This window comes from Tachysurus fulvidraco, chromosome 18, assembly GCF_022655615.1.
Source record: "Tachysurus fulvidraco isolate hzauxx_2018 chromosome 18, HZAU_PFXX_2.0, whole genome shotgun sequence".
Lineage (NCBI taxonomy): Eukaryota > Metazoa > Chordata > Actinopteri > Siluriformes > Bagridae > Tachysurus > Tachysurus fulvidraco.
Genome location: NC_062535.1, coordinates 19,047,344 through 19,061,241, shown reverse-complemented (window position 1 = coordinate 19,061,241; position 13,898 = coordinate 19,047,344). Strand labels below are relative to the sequence as shown.

Genomic DNA, 13,898 nt, shown 5'->3' with positions numbered 1-13,898 from the left:
TCTTCCGGGTCTGGAGAAATCGTAGCGCGAGCTCCTGAAAACAAAACCGAGCAAACGGAGTCAGGGGAGAGGGCAAGAGAAAGGGAAACACCTTCAGGGTCAGAAACTTCTCAGAGGCTGACTCCATGGGCTTAAAAGGGGCTTCCAGCAGCCCCTCCAGGAACACAGAGAGGTCCCAGATAGGAGGGCACAGTCTGCATGAAGGCCTCAGCCGCCTGAGAGACCAGAGGGTGCCTACCCAAGGAGGCCCCGAGGACAGGCTCGTGGTTTGCAGTGATGGCGGCCGCATACACCTTTAAGCAAAAATAAAGTTTGTTTCCATATGAAAAAGGTTGAACATTACATATCAGTTGCAGTTAATTTTTCAATAAATATTCAGCTTGGCCCGTGACTTTATCTCAGTTTTATATTTTGGCCCACTGTGAATTTGAGTTTGAAACACCTGCTCTAAGGATTCAACATCTACCTCACTAAGGATTCCATGTCTACTGTACCTCCCTTAGGGGGCAGAAGAAAGCTCTTGAATGAAGAACAGGAACTTGCTATTGTCAACATGGTGGTTGCTGACAAGGAAATAAAACTAAAGGACATTCAGTCCAGAGTTGTACCTTGTCTTTGGGAACATTGCAGCAATCAGCATAACATCCATTTCTCAGACTCTAGCTAAACACAGAGTCCGAATGAAACAACTATACGGTTATATGGTTTGACGCCCATCCAAGGATGATGTCCCATTCCCTTGCCCCTTACTCCCCTTTTCTCAACCCAATTGAGGAGTTTTTCTCAGCCTGGAGATGGAAGGTTTTTGACCATCGTCCACATGACCAAATGTCTCTCCTGGATGCAATGGATGCTGCATGTCAAGACATCACAGCTGAACACTGCCAGGGGAGGATAAGGCATGCCAAAAGATTCTTCTCACGATGCCTTTCAAGAGAAGATATCAGGTGTGATGTGGATGAGAACATGTGGCCAAATGCAGAAGGGCAGATTATTTTGTTTTGTTTTTTTTTATTATAATTCTGGTGCTTTTTCTGTTTGTATATCTTGCAGTAATGTCTGTTTGCAATTAAAGTCTTTACTGCAGCAATTCTGTGTCTGTATTTTTTTTACATAAACTGTACAGTTTATAAAGCTACTCTGAGATGGTCAATCATTTTTTGTATTGAATTTCTGCAGCAAAAGAAACAAAATGCATGCATTTACTAAACCCAACAAAAATGTAGAGAGGCTTCAAAAGAAACTACATTGCAAAACACAATCTATAATCAATACAATATATCGTCTAATGTATAAGGGCAGACCTGACACATAAAATAATGCAGTTTCTGTAATTTCAGATGATGATAGTGTTTTTTTTGTCATTGTGTTATGATTGACTAAGTGTTCCTGTTGGAAGAGAAATACACCAGGTTACGTATGTAACCCGGTTCCCTGAGAAGGGAACGAGACGCTGCGTCAGTGCTGAGGCTGTGGGAGCGCTTCTGTGAGGAAGTTGTGTCTGAAGCTCTGTGTGCACACATGCCATTTTAATGGCTCGGGAAGGACATGTGACGGAATGATTACGCGCCTGCAAGTCTATATAAGGGCTACGTCACACTACTCCAGCTTCTATTTGTCTGAAGGAAGCGCGAGAGGATGCCCAGGGCATGGCCAGCGAAGCAGAGTCTCGTTCCCTTCTCAGGGAACCGGGTTACATACGTAACCTGGTGTAGTTCCCTCTCGAGGGAACGCGATGCTGCGTCAGTGCTGACGCTATGGGAATGCCAATACCCACGTCGCCATGCACCGGCCGATGACTGTGCCGGAGGCCATGAGAGAGCACGAGCAGACTGGGAACAGACCATCAAAGGCCCTGCAGGACCTGGGACCCAGGAGTGGGGTCCAGGACCAGGATATAGAACAAGATAAAGGTGTGCGGAGAGGACCAACCTGCCGCAACACAAACATCTTCAAAGGGAACACCCCTGGCCAAGGCACTGGATGAGGCAATACCCCTAACGGAGTTAGCCCTAATGCCAAAAGGCGAGGCAAGACCACACACCTCATATGCCTGAGCTAATGGCCTCCCCTACCCAGTACGCCCCCTTATTCCAGCCCAAGACAGATAAAAAGGGTGGAGGAGTTATTCTATGAGCTAGAGCGATGGACATAAGTCCTCAAAGCCCTTAGTGGGCAAAGCAAATGCAGCCTCTCCTGTTCCGCCGACTCATGATGTGGGGGACAGTAGGCCCGCTGCATGACTGGACAGCCAGCCATCCTGGGCACCATCGGGACATATTCTGCCCCGGGGTGCAGAAAAGAGGCCAAGGCTAGAAGCAGAACCAACTTCAGCCATGTATAAAGTTTAAAGTAGACGGGGACAATCCCCGAGACAAGAGAGACTGCAGGAACTCCAGAACTGTACCGACCAGGGAGTGAACTGGATTCTGACAGTGTTCATCACACCAGAGGCAAAAAAGCCTTAAAATCAGAGCATATAGCTTCCGAGCGGAGGGAGCCCTAGCATTCAGTAGAGTTTTGGTCACCTCAGATGAGAGGCCCTCAGGGGCCAGACCTGAAGCTTTCACATCTGGGGGCAGGGGTGTAGGATTGCCCCCTGCACCCTAGAGAGGAGATCTTCCCTGACAGGAACCTTCATGGAGTGCTGTTCTGGAGGGAGGACCGTGAACCAACTCAAGAAGGCCAACGAAGGCCAACTAGGAATAGGTTAACCCGGTCATGGCTCACTATGGCAAGGGCTTGTGGGTGCAGAGCTACCAGGGGGAAGGCGCACCAACGGAGCCTCGGCCATGTCCACACCAATGTCGCTCCACCCGGTGGGGGTGGAGACATTTATGGCTTCTACGCCATCCTCTGGGCCTCAGCACCTGCCTCAACAGGAAGTCTGCCTCCCTATTTACATGCCTTGTGATGAAAATCACTCTCAGCGAAAGGAACCTGGTCTCTGCCCAGCAAAGAATCTGCCGTGCCAACCTAAAACCGGGGCACAAATGCACACCGCTCTGACGATTGATATGGGGAACCACCGCAGTGCTGTCTGTCTGTACGAAGACATGGCAGCCCCTGAGGCATGGAAGAAAGTGTAAGAAATACAGCCCTCATCTCTAGGCAGTTTATTTGCCATGAGAGATAGGGGCCCTCCCATAAACCCTGGGCAGGACGGCCATCCTAAGCCGCTCCCCAGCCTCCGTCGCAAGAGTCCTGCGATGGTGACACGCCCCAAGAGTGGGACCCAAGGCCAGAAACCATTTTCTTTTCCACAAAAGAAGGGTATGAAATGGAAATGGAATGGCCACATGTGGAGCAGAACCAATGGGATAACGTTGGCCGCTGCCGACACGAGGCCGGGCACCCTCTGTGCTGAAAATGGAATTCTTCAAGACCTCAGCATGGAGGTCTGGGAAATATGGTAGCCACCCACGTGAAGGTGGCCTGCGGCCTGAAGTCAGAAAGCGGTCGTCTAGCTTATAACGGACGACACTTACTTTCTCTTAGGCCAATCTAATTTTAGCTTAGACATAGCGCATGTCACCGCCTCGAGGAGCTCCTTGAATGCAGCTGATTGTGTCGGCTATTCAAAGGGGGGAAGCCCCTCCCTGCCCACATCGAGCTCCTCAGAGCCCGAAGCGGAAAGCCACATGCTCACTTCCGGGTTGGGAGAAAATGCAGCGCAAGCTCCCGAAACCGAAATCGAGCAAATGGTGTTAGGGGAGAGGGAAAGAGAAAGGGAAAAACCCGTCTCTTACTCCATATCTGCTAATTCAACCAGCGAAAATACAGCCAGGCGAGCGCATAGGGGGAATCCCTCACAATGAACGCAGCCAGCTGTTCAGAGGGGGGAAGCCCTTCCCCACCCACATTGAGCTCCTCAGAGCCCGACACGGAAGCAACATGCTCTCTTCCGGGTTGGGAGAAATCGCAGCGCAAGCTCCCGAAACCGAAATCGAGCGAACGGAGTTAGGGGAGAGGGAAAGAGAAAGGGAAAAGCCCGTCTCTTGCTCCATGTCCGCTAACTCAACCTGCGAACCCCGTGATCGGAGCCGCCGTGCCGCATCGGCGAACGCGGGATCCGTACAACAAGGCGCAGCCGAAGCTGAGAATTACAGCCAGGCGGGATCGGAGAGTACGCACATTGCACGCAGCCGGCAGACAGGACAAAAAATTGACACACACATACACAGAGCGCTTCCTGAAGACAAAGAAGCTGGAGAAGTGTGACATAGATGCCCTTATATGGACTTGCTGGCGCGTAATCACTCCGTCACGTGTCCTTCCCGAGCCATTAAAATGGCATGTGTGCAGACAGAGCTTCAGACACAACTTCCTCACAGAAGCATTCCCATAGCATCAGCACTGACACAGCATCAAGTAATGTGTTAGTGTTTTGAATAATTATTTGCTTTTGAAACATGTTTGCAGTGTTTTGTTGACATAGTGTATTGTGCTAGTTTATTATTGTATTTTGAAAATTAGTTAAGGGGTTTAGTTTACAATGTGTGATTTTGAGCATGAAATTAACCATTTTTGCCAATTGTGTGTTTTAGGTGTGTTGGTACGTTAAGAGTTTAGGAAACTTGTTACAGTTTTTTTCAATCGCTAACAAGCGCTTACCTATACTTAAGATATTTTTTCTACAATTTTAACACAGACTTACATCTACAAAACACAATTGGCCAAATTGATAATTTTCCTCTCAAAAACACATTTTGTTAAATATATACTAACTCTCCATTTCAAAACAGAACACATCTTTCTCTGCACACACTAACTTTACCGAAACACTGGAAATCTGACTCAAAATGAAATTATTCTGTCAAAGAATAACACTTGTTTTCACTTCACAAGGTATTTGCAGTCAATCAAAGTACACCAGGTTTCAAAATACTGGCTATTGTTGACATTAGAAAAAACTGCATAGACTTTTATGTTTCAGGTAACATGCAATCTACCTTTTACACAAAATGTCTTAGTTGGGAACTGTATGTCCACATGTACAGTACAGTAATGTTCACATTCAAATGCATTCCAGTAAAAAGCAAATCAGTTTTTTCAGTATTTTTTTCTTTACTGTTACTAAAGGAGGTACAGTAGAAACACAATATAATAGAACAGAAAAAGTTTTAGAGTATCGCTTACAGTGAACAAAATATCATATTTAATAGCATTCTGAAAAACAAAAAACAAAACAAAAAACAAAACAGCAAAAAGCCCAGATAAGAAAGAGGGAACTAAAAATAGCACAAAATGAATGTATCTAATCCCTGCAATCTTCAGGGTTAGGCCACATATTTTCATCAACATCACATCTGATATCATCCAAGGCGATCCACCTGGTATAAAACTGCTTGGTATGTCAGATCCACACGTGGCAATCTTGAACTGTGATGTCCCTGCAGCCAGCATCCATGGCTTCAAGGAGGGACATCTGGTCATGTGGCTGATGGTCATAAACCTTCCACCTCCATGCAGAAAAAACTCCTCTATGGGGTTGAGGAAAGGTGAATAGGGTGGAAGGAAGAGAATTACCAGTCTTGGGTGGACTTCAAAAACCATGCTGTTATTGCTTGCGAATGATGGAAAGCAACATTGTCCCAGGTAGTTACAAAGGTCCTCATGTTTTCACCCTCCTGATCCTGCTCTGGTACCAGTCGCTGGTGGAGATCATTGAGAAAGGCAAGGAGGCGCTTGGTATTATAGGGTCCAAACTGACATCTGTGAAGAAGTCAATTTTTTCCAATTATATTATGTCCACGTTGACGCCTTTTGGATTGATTGAATCCTAGCTCATCTATGTAAATGAATTCATGAGGGACCTGGTTGGCCTTCAATTCCATAACTCTCTGAAACAAAGTTTATGTATATCATGTCATTACTGTACACCATACTGTACAGTACTGTAACCTATTACTGTGTAGGTTACCTGCTTGCAAAGTGCAAAGCTTATAGAACTGGACATTGAATTGAATATACAGTAAACCTGAACATATTGTCGTCGTAGCTCCTTGACTCTCTCACCGTTCCACTCAAAGGGAACAATGTAGAGCTGCTTCATCCGCACTCTGTGTTTGGACAATGTCAGTGTAATGGTTGTGAGGCTGATGCTTTCTATATTGGCAAATATCTCATGGTCCTCCACAATTCTAGTTTTAATTTCATGCAGTTTTATTGCATTATTTGCAACAACCATTTCTACAATGTCAAGCTCTTGATCATTATTGAGGAGCTTTCCTCTTCCCCCAGAGGGTGGAAGACGTTGCATTCTTTAGAGGGGAAAAAAATCAACATATGCATTACTGTATGACCTTATTGACATGTCAAGTGAGAATAGAAACAATCCATGTAATATGCAATACTTACTTGTTGGTTTGTTGAAGGATGCGAATAATGGAGGCAACCGTTGATCGTCTCAAATTGAGTTGCACTCTTTCACCAGCCTCTCTTTCACCAGCCTCTCTTAGTGAGAGACTGTGGTTGATTAAATGATCAATGATAGTGGCACAAATTTCATCACTGTTCTTGCAGCCCTTGGAATGCCACCACCACACATTCTTATACCTCTACCTTGCCCTCTCCTTGGGCCTGCTCCTCTTCCTGCACCTGCACCTCTCACTGTACCTGCACCTCTTACTGCTCCTCTTCCTGCACCTGCACCTCTCACTGCACCTGCACCTCCTACTGCACCTCTCACTGTACCTTTCACTACACCTCTCACTGCACCTGCACCTCCTACTGCACCTCTCACTGCACCTCTCCCTGGCCCTGCATCTCTCACTGGAGCTGGTCTTCTCCCTGGGCCCCTTGCTCTTCCTCTTCCACGTCCAGACATTACAGTATTTGTCTTTTTCTGTTTCTATTTCCAAAAACATCACTCCTCAAAGTCCTCATTTTATAGTAATAGAAAAAAATAACCCTTGCCACTGAGTCTAAGCCAGACTGGAATCAGCTGTGGTTGGCCCAATTAACCCAACATAAATCAGCTGTGTGTCAAATATTCAATTGTCTGTTTATTATCAGCTGAGATATATTGTTTTTGAACTGATATCATTGCAGAAGCAGAGGTTTTTATACTGTATCTAAGGTTTGGAATATTGTTTTTGCTATTGTGGGATGTTGTGTGTTAACATTTGTAAATACTACAAAAACAATCCATAATTTTGTTGGGAGGTATAGCTTGTCTGTTAAGAAAATGTAAGCATTGTGGAAATGTGTTCACTGATTGCATATTGTGTGATAATGGCATGAAATGTGTGAATGGTATGGCCACAAAAGATTGATGCTGTGCTACGAGTTTTGAAAATGTGACAACTGTTTGGACAAACGCTTGTTAGCGACTGAAAAAAACTGTAAATGTATTGAAAAAACTGTCATAGCCATTGTAAAAAACTGTAATCTTCTGTCTAATTAAATTATTTAATATTCCCAGGTTACACAGATGCTGCTGTAAAAGTGTACAATTGATTTAATTGAATGAAAATCAATCTAAAACAATCAAAACCAAATAACAACAGAAATAACAAACAACAACATAAAAAAAACATATGTAAAGTTATAAATAATATTGCTCAATGAAGGTGAAAGAAGTCAGATATACACACAGTTAAACAAGAGGAAGCAGAAATATGACACATGTTTTAATATTAACAGCTACATCAACCTTCATGAGTAATAAATGTATTGAATCCAGATTTTCTAAACATCTTGAAACTAGTGAAACTGGGAAAATAAAGCTGTGTGTAAAATACAGTCCATAATCAAAAGGGATTTATGTATAAGTAAACGTATACATATTCAGAATAGAATGTTCCAGGTGTCGTATTTTTGACAAAAATGTAATTTTTAAAAACTGTATTAAAATATAAGATGGCTTACTTTTTACTGTTGTGCTGTTGTCAGGATTGTTGTGATAAATCCGAATAAATACTACTTACCGGTCCAAAAACCAGTACACTGTTGATGTACTTTTACTAGTAGCTCGACAGTGAAAGACCTGGTGTTTATTAGACAGTAACTTGTCTTTTGAAAATCATATCACCATATTACAAACACAGCCTTCTTCCATCTTAGAAATATTGCTAAGCTGAGAAACATCCTGTCTGTATCTGATGCTGAGAAGCTAGTTCATGCATTCATGACCTCTAGACTGGACTATTGTAATGCATTACTAGGTGGTTGTCCTGCATTTAATAAATAGGTTACAGTTAGTCCAAAATGCGGCTGCCAGAGTTCTCACTAGGACAAGAAAGTATGACCATATAACCCCAATTTTATCATCTCTACACTGGCTACCTGTTAAGTTTAGAACTGATTACAAACTGCTGCTACTTACGTTACATATTACGTTATTTTAGTATTTAGCTCCCAAACTTTGGAATAGTCTTCCTGATAATGTTCAGGGCTCAGACACATTTTCCCAGGTTAAATGTAGATTAAAAACTCATCTCTTTAGTCAGGCGTACACATAAGACATCCCATAACATTGTGCTCTAATACATCTGACCAAATGCACATTATCTTCCAGTGCTTGTTAATACTATGAACAGCAGCTACGTTAATTCCTCTTCACTGCTTCTCACTTTCTACCCATCCTGAGGCATCCAGAGATTGTACCAGCCCCTGTTGTGTTCCATATCATGAAGATTTCAGACCTTCACTGAGATGAAACCAACCATCCCGAGACATCTAGAAATGTTCCAGCTCCAGTTGGACTCTGCTTCATGATATATTAAGACATTCTAAGAGTAGATGCCAACTCCATGTGGTCCTCGAGGACAACAACCTCCTCATTAATACACAATTGTGATACTGTATATTTATAATCACACCCTCCAGTGCCACCCAAATGAGGATGAGGTTCACTTTACAGATTGGTTCCTCTCAAGGTTTCTTCCTCTTCCTTCTAGGGAATTTTTCCTCACCACAGTCTCGGTCATCTCAGGTTTGTTCATTGAGAAATATAACACATTTAAATATAAGTCTAGCATTATTCTTAAATATTTGTATTATATTAATCTTTGTATAATATTGTTCTGAGACAATGACGTTGTTTAATGTGCTATACAAATAAAATTGAATGGAATTGAATAAAGTGTTATGATGTTTAATATGTAATATAATATATAAATGGGTGCTAAAAAGAACAAATAACTCAGAATGAATTCCGATGAATGCTTACTAGCTATTTACAGTAGCATAAATACAGGAGTTGCTCTTGCTCTTGTAGATGGCTGTTGGAACTGCACCATAAGAGCTGGTCTCAAAACTCACTGCTGCATACATTGGACTTTCACCTGATTTCACCACTGATGGTGAAGTAGCACTGACTGCTGAGGGTAACTGAGCTGTGGAGTAGAAGTCCTGATCAGGAGAATCTGATGGGTTTTGTGCTGTAGAATAAACAGTTGGAGTTGTCGGTAATTCAGTGTTGCAGTAAATGGTTTCAGAACCGTCAGAGAGGTTTGTGGATAACTGAGCAGTGCAGTAAATTGTGTTAGAAAGAGATCTGCTGTCTTTAACCTCCTCGTAGTCACAGACTGGTGCTGGAAGCTGAGCACAAGAAGGAAAAGAAACAATTATATTAAATTTATGTAGAAAAAAATAGAGAAAAAAAACGCATTTCTGTAAAAAAAAAAAAATCTCTTAAAAACAGCTCAAACAGATTAAAGTCTTAAATATGGTCTAAAATCTGTATATGTTTTATTTTAATTCATTTAAATGACAAATGCTTTAAATCCACATCTTTATGATGTTTAATAATTTTTGTTGTGGTTTTGTTGAAAGTGTAATGGGCCAAAAAAAGTAATTTGTAAGTTTGATTACCACCCCATTAATACGTGAATACATTTTCTCATGTTTAATTTTTTTAATTACATTACAAAATTAGAGCTTTTCAGAAAAACATCTACCATTACGCCGCCACACCACTAGAGGGTACATTGGGTGCGCATGAAACACGCGAGAGAGCTACTTCCCCCTGTTTAACGCGCTCAGTAACAAACTGACTGCCGCTTAGAGCGCATCTAACTTTTGTTTCGTGTTTCTCTCAGGTATGAACATAAATAACTAAAATATTCATTTTATTGTACTTGGGTGAATCGGCAGGTGTTATACAGAGAGTTTGAGTGTTAAGTATTGTATTTTAATCCATAAAGGATTATATATTAAAAAAAATAATAAATAATAAGTTTAATCGTGTGTCGTGTCTGGTTTGTGTTGTATGATATTAGATAAATGTTTATCAGGCTCAAATACTGAGTTCATGTATATATATATAGGTTAAAAGTGTTTAGGAAGTGTTCTAGAATTACATTGCTGAGTGTATGTTGCATTCTAATTTCAATCGCCATTTTGGGGTTCAGCACGTGTATTTTTTCAGTGTGTGCACATGCATGAGTGAAATAGAGTGACAGACAAATTCTATCCAGTTAATGTATCAAGTGTAAGGAAATCCAAAGTATTTCCTCAGAAATCTGGTCTTGAAGGTTTTCTGGTGACTTTTATAAATGTTTTTGTGCAGTTTTGACACACAAATTTTTTTTGTACTGTCATTGTAAGTTATAATTATTGATGAAAAATTGATGAAACCTCCAAATGCATATAAGGTGTACCTGCACATAACTGTATATTACACCTACAAGTATACATAATGTATAGAATATTAGATACCATGGAATGTTTTGCATACATTTAGCCAGTGTCTTGGTGAATTTGTTTTTCTGTTGAATTGTGTTTTACCAAATGCACTTGAAGTTTAGAAAGTGTAATCTTTCTCAGAAGTTAAAGCATTTAAAGAAAAAGTATTGTAGTAATAAACTGACTGCCGCTTAGAACGCATCTAACTTTTGTTCACTCATGTTTCTCTCAGTTTATTCTCTGATCCACAGTGGTCCACCTGTGTATCATTTGCTGCCGGAACAGATATCCCCTAGGTCTGGGGCCGGTAACAAAATCAGCTTTTAGAAAAACACAACTCACCACACGGGGGTTTGAGGAGCTTTTTAAGGATTGGGCTGATGATGAGGCTGAAAGTTGGACAAAAATACAAGCAACTGTTTTAAAGATGACATTATGATATTTGAAAAAAAAAATGAAAGCAAATAATATAAACAAATAAATGAATGAATACAGTTTGTAAAGAGTGCTTGTCTCTATGGACCTCATGCATGTACATTTCTCTCTACTTGGAGGATTAATGTCTCTGGAGACTTGTTTAATTTACTCTTATTTTCTAATTAAATGTTAATAAATGCCCTGATTAATAGTGTTAAGGTGTTTTGAAACAAAATAGAAGTTCAACACTCATCTCCAAATATGCATTTTAAAAATTAAAATGTTATATAGAGAAAAATAAAATGTTGCAATTCTGAGTAATAAAAATGTAAAACATTCTTCTTCTTCTTCTTCTTCTTCTTCTTCTTCTTCTTCTTCTTCTTCTTCTTATTATTATTATTATTATTATTATTATTATTATTATTATTATTGGACTCCTATTGGCCATTCATCCTATTGGCTCCTATTTATGGTGTTCACTATAAGATCTTCCTTTTATTTTGGGCATCTGGACAGTGAATGTGTAGTGACTGGTTTCTGAGTGTGGAGTTTCCTGATCCACCAAATTTGTCAGTATTATGAAAATCAGGTCTAAAAGCATTTAGTCACCTTTAAAAGTCATGTGATGCGTAGTTTCTACAGGAAGTGTATTGTGTGTGTGTGTAACACTCACCTGTCTTAACCTGCAGGAGAATCTTTGTATAAATATCAGACAAAGGCAATGTCCGCTCTATCGCACACCAGTAAGTGCCTAGATCCTCAGGTCTCAGATCACTGATGGTGACGGTGAAGACTCGGGATGTTTTGTCATCATACAGAGAAAATCTGGTGTCTTTAGCCCGAGATCCAGATTCAACAGGAATGTATTTATTCCAGAAATAGGGACATTTACCTCTGCAGAGATACTTCTTGTAATCTTTATATCCAGATTCATAGGGACATTTAATCTTAACTGATCTTCCTCTGTATCCAGTTACTATAGTTACAGCATCAGTACCAGCTGGAGAATAATATACAGTGGAATGAAATATGATCCAGGAAGATGGTGCATCAGTGTAAGAGAAGAGGAAGGTACACAAGAGATACGTGTGTGTTAGAATATCATATACACGTATTATTACACATATAATACACCTGTTATAAACACCAAACTCTCATCCTAATAATCCAAATGAAATATGTCAGATAGAGGTGTGCCATATCATACCGCAGGGGCGATTCTAGGGTCAGAGCTTTAGGGGTGCTGAGCACCCAAGATCCAGATTTTTTTTCTTTTTTTAAAACCTTTTCAGAACACCATCTTAATTGTGAGAGTTCACACAGACACACACAAAGACACACACAGACACACGGCCCCCTGTAACAAACACAAAACCTTTTTCACTCAGCTGGTTTTCCTGACCGTTAACTCCATGGGCCTCATTTTGTATCAACAGTCATCAGATTGGTTAGATTAGATTCAACTTTATTGTCATTGAACAAAGTAACAGGTACATGGGCAAAAAAATGTAATCCATCTTCTGTAAATTATTTACAAATGGCCATCTATCAAATTAACAATAAACTTTACCAACCTAGACACACGATGCACTACACAGGAACGCAGTTTATTTGTTACGCTGCTGTTTTTGTTTCAGCAGTTAATAAACAGAACTGCTTGCATCTTGCGGAAGAACACTGTAACCATCGCTACTTTTCTCCGTTTATGACTATGGAGGAGTCACCCAGGTCCTGTGCTACTCCACAGCAGTGGCGACCCGCTGGACTAAACTAGTCCGAAAATAAACACTTAGTGTACCATGGTGATTCAGGATACTGACTCCAGTACTCACCGACATGGTTTCGGAATCGGAACAACTCTAAGTAAAAGGAAAGAAGTGTTAGACAAGTGTGAGACATGTGTTTCGCGCTGAATGACTGTACAGAGGAGAAATAGAAGAAGAGAAGAGGATGACACCATTTGCTAAGGTGGGTGTTTTCATTTTCATCCTTAACACATACATTTTAAACCACAAACTACAGAGTATGTTTTGGACATTATTTAACCTTGTATGTTTAAAAACAACAACAACAAAAAAAAAGGCACCGAACCCCCCCAACTGTTCCCCAGGCGCCGCAGCATAAATGGCTGCCCACTGCTCCAGATGTGTGTTCACGGTGTGTGTGTGTTCACTGCTGTGTGTGTGCACTTTGGATGGGTCAAATGCAGAGAACAAATTCTGAGTATGGGTCACCGTATTTAGCCGTATGTCACGTCACCGTAAACAGTATGATGTGTCAGTGTGTGTGTGTGTTTTAAAAGACGAACAAAAATTTTAGAATAACAACATTTCTTACTCCAAGTTTTAGGGGTGATGAGCTCCTTTATAGGGGTGCTTTTTCCACCTTAGAAATATTGCCAAGCTGAGAAACATCCTGTCTGTGTCTGATGCTGAGAAGCTAGTTCATGCCTTCATGACCTCTAGACTGGACTATTGTAATGCATTACTAGGTGGTTGTCCTGCATCTTTAATAAATCGGTTACTGTTAGTACAAAATGCAGCTGCCAGAGTTCTCACTAGGACAAGAAAGTATGACCATATAACCCCAATTTTATCATCTCTACACTGGCTACATGTTAAGTTTAGAATTGATTACAAACTGCTGCTACTTACGTACAAGGCTCTTAATGGTTTAGCTCCCATGTATCTAACTAGTCTTCTAACACGTTACAATCCTTCACGCTCTCTGAGATCACAAAACTCAGGACTTTTGGTAGTTCCCAGAATATCTAAGTCTACTAAAGGTGGTAGAGCGTTTTCTTATTTAGCTCCCAAACTTTGGAATGGTCTTCCTGATAGTGTTCGGGG

General features: G+C 41.1%; 2 protein-coding genes across 3 annotated transcripts in view; one reads left to right on the top strand and one right to left on the bottom strand.

Annotated features, from left to right (window-relative positions):
• LOC113646523 (CMRF35-like molecule 5) overlaps positions 1-13,898 on the top strand; it is a 52,933-nt gene that overhangs the window by 18,108 nt on the left and 20,927 nt on the right. The gene's annotated exons all lie outside the window — the stretch shown is intronic.
• Positions 9,107-13,898, bottom strand: part of LOC113661138 (CMRF35-like molecule 8) — a 256,058-nt gene continuing 251,266 nt past the window's right edge. Inside the window, exons 8-9 of one of the 2 annotated variants that reach the window (XM_047803586.1) lie at positions 10,975-11,021; positions 9,107-9,546 (exon numbers count right to left, since the gene is read on the bottom strand). In XM_047803586.1, coding sequence (XP_047659542.1) covers positions 9,175-9,546; positions 10,975-11,021 — 419 coding nt within the window. In that variant the 3' untranslated portion in view covers positions 9,107-9,174. The remainder of the gene's footprint in view (positions 9,547-10,974; positions 11,022-13,898) is intronic. The other variant, XM_047803587.1, reaches the window with a different exon arrangement.